Source organism: Pteropus alecto, unplaced genomic scaffold (assembly GCF_000325575.1).
Source record: "Pteropus alecto unplaced genomic scaffold, ASM32557v1 scaffold98, whole genome shotgun sequence".
Taxonomy (NCBI): domain Eukaryota; kingdom Metazoa; phylum Chordata; class Mammalia; order Chiroptera; family Pteropodidae; genus Pteropus; species Pteropus alecto.
In genome coordinates this window covers 1,329,943-1,336,188 of record NW_006443570.1, presented here as the reverse complement: position 1 = coordinate 1,336,188, position 6,246 = coordinate 1,329,943, and the positions used below count along the sequence as shown (strand labels likewise).

At 43.0% G+C, this 6,246-nt stretch overlaps 1 protein-coding gene across 1 annotated transcript; it reads right to left on the bottom strand.

Moving 5' to 3' along the window:
• Positions 1-2,539: 2,539 nt before the first annotated feature.
• LOC102879051 (keratin-associated protein 29-1) lies at positions 2,540-3,547 on the bottom strand. The gene has a single exon (XM_006925108.1). The coding sequence runs from the start codon at positions 3,545-3,547 to the stop codon at positions 2,540-2,542; it is 1,008 nt and encodes a 335-aa protein (XP_006925170.1).
• Between the last annotated feature and the right edge of the window lie 2,699 nt (positions 3,548-6,246).

Here is a 6,246-nt window from a genome sequence, read left to right as displayed (position 1 = left end):
TGACCAACTGATTTGCAAGGTTCATTAAGATTTTATGAAGTCGGCGATCGTCCAGGCTTCATTCTCCTGGCTTTTGACCAAGGTACTAGTCAGAGTAGGAAACTTACTTTTTAAAGTGGCTCTGCCACTCATAAAGCCATTCTGCCTTCCCTCTTTCCTCTTGATGGGATTTGTAATATTTTTCTCAAAACTTTCTTATACTTTTAAGATTGCTTCCTACACGGGACATACGCGTAAGTCAAGATTTGGTCAGGAGCACGTTCTGGCTCAGCAGAGCTGCAGATTGTTTATAATGGGAGGTTCAGATGTTTTATGGACAAGTTCTAGCAAACCAAAAAGGCGCTAATAATTGCTGTTATTTAAACTATTGCCAAGCATAGGAAAGACACAAGGTTTCCCAACATACTTTTTATACCTGACATGTTTAAAACGTGCGGCTCACATGTTGGCAGGTGGCCAGTGGACAATATTTGCCAGTACCCAACATTTGCCAGTACCACAGAGAAATCTATAATTGGAACAAAAAAAAAAAAAGAAGAATGGGAGAGGCTTAAGTGGGTCAAAAAACTTTTGCAAAGTAGGTCGAGAATTCTGGTATCAATAAGCAAATTATTTAAGAAGCTGTAACTCCTTAAACTTATCATGGAAGGAGTATTGTTGAAAAATCTGTTCAGGACTGAAGTAAGATGCCTCCCTCTTCCCAGAGCCTCACCCCTCACCTAAGATGACTGAAATGTCCTTGGAAGATATGGAAGCGAGAATTTACATAGTGCGCTCACCGAAATGTCGTCTCTGGAAGACGGTCCATTCGGGGTCATTCTTTTCCGATGCCAAGGTCCCTCTCTCCCTTTCTTCCTCTTTTTAATTTTCTTTTTGGACTTTAGACTTCATTTGCAAATAATTGGGTCAATTATATTCCTTAGATGGCGCATAATCATTTTTGGTCCTTGCAAGTTCCCTCTCTCATTTATTTTTTTCTTTATGTACGTATATATATAAATTGATTTAATTCCTGTTTTCCTTATGTCTCGTTCTCCTCCTATAGGCAGCATTTTATTCTGCTTAATGCACATTCTCCAGCAAATATCCTGCAGAATTCATCTTCATCATTAGTTCTCCTGGGTCTCCAGCTTGCAGGCCCACACTACAGATCAACAGATTTGGACTTGCCAGCCTCTATAACTACATGAGCCAGTTCCTTCTAATTAATTAAGTAGTTAATTAATTATAAGTAAAAGTAAATAAAAACCTATAACCACACACACACACACACAAACACACACACACACACACGCACACACACACATTCTATTGGTTCTATTTCTCTGGAGAATCAAATACAATACCCCATGGAAAAAATCATCCCTTGTTACCCACCTGCTGTCCTAGTGAATAATAGACTCCCTTTAAAATCGGTGTCATCACAGAAATGCCACAGTGAACATCCTTACATGTGTCCCTCTGTGAGCCTGAGTGAGAACTTTTCAGGTTTCAGACCCACATCACTTTGCAGACCCAGAGACCCTTCATGAACGGGGAGGCCAGAGGTCCTTGAGGAAGGGCACTACACCATTGCTACAAGGACACCCTGTTAATCTTCCTCTATGCTTTCCCCCAGAGACCAACCCAACCATTTTTAAAATATTTGTATTCATTACTTACACAATAGAAATATAAAACTTGGTCAGAAGTTCCCTTAAACTAATTGTTTTTAAAAACGTTTCTTAGAATGTCAAAAACATAGCAAAAACATAAGTGCCAAAATTTTCTAGAGTTTTTAATTTTATTTAAATTGGTCATCAGGTGAATTGATCATTTAAACCAGTTTTCAGTGAATTAACCCTGAGCTATTCTCCATGGCTGAATCTTCATGTTTATGGCTTCCCTGGACCATTTCCGTCTTTGGCTTCTCAAGCCTATTCACTATGGGAAACTGAGCCCACTCAACTGAAAGGAGCTCTTGGTGGTTTAAAGGTTGGAAGCCAGAGAATCATTGTCCTTACTCACTTCCTTCTTGAGCAGCTATAATTCGGGACATGAGCTGCTCTTGCAGACCCATACAGACCCAAGGTCATCATGTTCAAATATGACCCAAAGGAAATCTACGAAGGGAAGAATCGAAAGGAGTTAAAGCACTCGTTTCGCTTAACCAGTCACATTTTAATTAGCGGTTTCCAGCAAAGAAGTCTTTTTAAAGACTGGGCAGCATCAGAAGAAAACTGGAAAGAAGGCTTTGCTGAAGTGAAATGCGTTGACATCAGGAAATGCAAGCTATAGTGTGGACCATGCTGAAAGTTCCTCCTCAATTAAGAAGGATCCCTTAGTGGCTGGACAAGTTTCCTCATCAGCATCTGGAGAGAATGTGGGGCTGGACTCAGAGTAACGTTAGCAAGCAGGAAGCATTTGTGCTTGGCCGGAGGCAGGCACCGCAGAGTGGCTATTCACTTGCAGACCTCAGAAGAGGTGTCAAGAGAGCTCCAGCAACCAAGTGTTGCCTTACGGAGCTGGATTCACGGCTGGGTTGACGGGAAGTCAGCAATCAGGTGCTGGCTTCGCAGAGATGTGGAGGAGTTGGTTGGAAGCAATTGGAGCCACCACTGGATGATTTGCCTAAACCTGTCACACAGCAGGCTGGTTGGCAGGAAGGGGATTTGCAGCTACTTCGATTGCAGGAAGTGGGTCCAACACAAGTGGGTTGGCCAGAAAGCATGGTGCCACAGGAAGCTGGTGTGCAAGAGCTCTTTACAGAACAAGAGGGCTGGCAGTTAGCCACTGGCTGGCAGATGAAGGATATGGAAGGAGCTGGTTGGCAGGGCAGTGGCTGGCAAGGGGAGGACACACAGCAGGTAGGACTGCAAGGACTCAACATACAAGTCGACGGATGGCAGGGAACTGACGTGTAAGGAACTGATTGGCAAGTCTTGAAAATGTAGCAGACGGGTTGGTAATAAGTCGATTTGCAGGGCTGATTTTCACCGCTCGCAGGTTGACATGAACCTGCCTGGCAACACGGTGGCTGGCATGGACTAGCTGCACAGACGGTTGATGGACAAGATGTTTCAAGATGGGAAGTTACCTCAGAGCAGGATGGCTGGCAGGACCCAGTGTCACAGCAGACCGATTGGCCACAAGCTGCCTGGCATGATCCGGACGCAAACACAGGTTCCTGGCAGGAGCTGGCTTCACAGAACTTTGGCTGACCACCAGTGGATTCCGAGCAGGGAGGCTGGCATGAGCTAACCAGATAAGCAGGCTGACCAGTGCTGGATTTGTAGTAGGCTGTGCAGGAGCTAATGGGTTGGCAAACAAAACCCACACAAGGAGTTGCTGGAAAGCAGGTAGGTTGACAAGGAGCAGGTTCACAGCCACTCGGGGCACTGCTGGATGGCTGACAGTTTTCTTGGCATGTGACCAGTTGCCATGTTCTGCTCCGGCAGGAACTAGGCAAACAGATACCATTTCGGAAGTTGCCACGATTTGTGCATATGGAGATGGTGGGCACAGCTGGAATGTCTGTGGCGTTTCCAGGACAACAGCTATCCACCATGGTGCTGGTGCTAACTTTTCTGAGAAGTTGCAAACTCTGCGTTTCCAGGACAACAGCTATCCACCATGGTGCTAACTTTTCTGGGAAGTTGCAAACTCAGTATACCTGAGTTTGAAAAACATCTAATGCACAGGGGCTTTTATAGTCCTTCACTAGGGGTGTTAGCACAGCATAGAGCATCTTTCCTTGTTATTGTTTCTAGTCACTTGCATACAAACATCTGATTAGCAGGCTTCAGGAGGCTGCAGATGTTGTTTACACTTTTAAAACTTGTCTGTTGAGTGGGGAGTTTTCTTTGCTAAGTTTGGACTCCTTGATGCTTTACCTGGTCTGGGATGAGCTGTCTCTTTTACGGGTTGTTCTCCGGCCTCCCTGAAGCAGGCCTTTCCTGGCATTAACCTCTCATCAGGAGGCCCAGCCAAAGCAGCCTGCTCCTCTACCAAGAATGCAGTTCTGCGCAATTCAATCAGGAAATGAAGCCCTAACCCAGTTAAGAGAGGACGATGTCAGAGATGGCGAACAGAAAATCAGGCAATGCCTCCCAAGGACATTCAACAACTCTGCTTCTTTCTAGAACCTTCCTGTTGGCTTTCCTGAAACTCAACTTGGCTAGTACCAGTAACAATAGAAATGGCTTGCATTTATCACATACTTACTATGTACCAGTCTCTGATCACGCTTTTCATGGAATCTTTGCAATGACCCTTGTTAGTAGGTATCATTGTCACCACCATGTTAGGTAGCAAAACTTGCTCAGAGAATTTAAATCATGTTCCCCAAATTATGCAAGTAATAAAGGGTAGAAATAAGATTTAAACCTATTCCGGGCTGAAATTAGCCACCTATTAGACCTCCCGACTTTGGAGGGGGCAAGGACAAAACTCTAACACCATGCCTGAAGGCTGATATTTGTACAGCAGTGCTCTGGTTCACGGGCAGGTGGCCCAGCCCCTGTGCTGGGGATCATCTGCCCACTCCCGTGACTGTAATCATCAGCTAGATCAAACTGGTGTGAGTACTAACCTCTACTTGTCAACATGCCCAAAGAAAATCCTTTAATTTGTACATTAAAAACTGCCGAATGTTTCATTAAGAAAGGTTAAACTCATGCTATGAAGTCAACATATGAATTTTGTAAATATAAACACACAACAACCAGAAGTGATATGAGGACATCGCTGCAAAGTGGTTTTAGTGTTGAATCGACCTCTTCCAAGAGGGATTCCTGAGGGGCTTTCCTCATTCTTCCCCTCTTCCTCAGAGCCGGCCCCGGTCCTGCTTCACCAGCAAACTTCAGCATCCCACACCGGTCCACATCCTGGCCTGATTCACACTGAAGGCACACGATGGAATGGCAAGACCAAGGCTTTGAGAGCCAGACAGGGCTGGTCTCTCTGGATCTGCTGCTAACTCACTCTGTTGGCCCTCTTAGCTCACGACCCCAGGGTTCAAAGTACCCAGAGTCCATCAACTGCATTGCTGTTGTTCAGGTTATTTTCGTTCTTCCTCTCTGCTTCACAATTATCGAATCTTCTGTAAATTCTGGAAGGTACTTTCCAAAGTACCAGCCACAAAATGCCATCTCCTTATACCTTCCTTGCCCTCATCTTCAAAAGAAGAGAAATTTTTCTGATTGAATGATGCCTGGGAAACCCTCTCCAAAAATGCCCTTCCTCTACCATTGCTTTTTATGTCACAGCATCAGTCACTTCTTTAGCCCTTCATCCCATTGCTATTCATCGTGGCATCTTGCAAACTACAGGGAGCCCTGAACTATGTTTTATTCCTGAATGTCTACATCCCAAAGTTCTCATCTTCCAAGAGGAAATACTTTTGGCTTTACCAAATAGCTCAATCAAAATGTAACTTGAATATATTTTAAAAATCATGTCAACTTTGATCTGAAAAATATACCAATATCCTACACTCATATATACCACTTTTGTTGTTTCAAAGCAATCCATTTTTACATCCATTTTTTTCCTAATTCTTCTCTTGCTTCCCTGTCTCTTAAAGACACCTCTCAAGAGGTTGGCAAAAGGGTACAAACTTTCTGCTATATATATATAAGATGAATAAGGTCTGAAGAGCTAATGGATAACATGGTGACTATAGTTGATAATACTGTATCGTATAATTGAAATTTGCTAAAAGAATTTAAACATTCTCACCAAAAAAAAATAAATATGTGAGGTGATGGATGTATTAATTAGATAGGAGAAAGTCTTTTACCATATGTATATCAAATCATCATATATATACTTTCAATATCTTACAATTTCCTTTGTCAATTATACTTCACTAAAGCTGAAAAAAAAAAAAAAAGAAACCTCTCAATAGAGAGAATCTCATTTTGCCATGGTTTGAGGCATTAAGAACATCCTGTGTATCACTAAGGGCTGTGGTGATCCCATTAAGAAATATGGTGATACATAAAAAACACAGGCTTTAAATGCAGATGGATAACAGACATGTGAAAAGATGCTCAAGGTCGCTGACCATCAGATAAATGCAAATTAAAACCACAGTGAGATATCACCTCACCCTGTCAGAATGGCTATCATCAAGAAATCAAAAAACAACAAGTGTTTAAAAAGATGTGGAGAAAAGAGAACCCTCATACATTGTTGGGATAGCAAATTGGTGGTGCAACCACTATGGAAAACAATATGGAGGGTCCTTAAAAAACTCAAAATAGA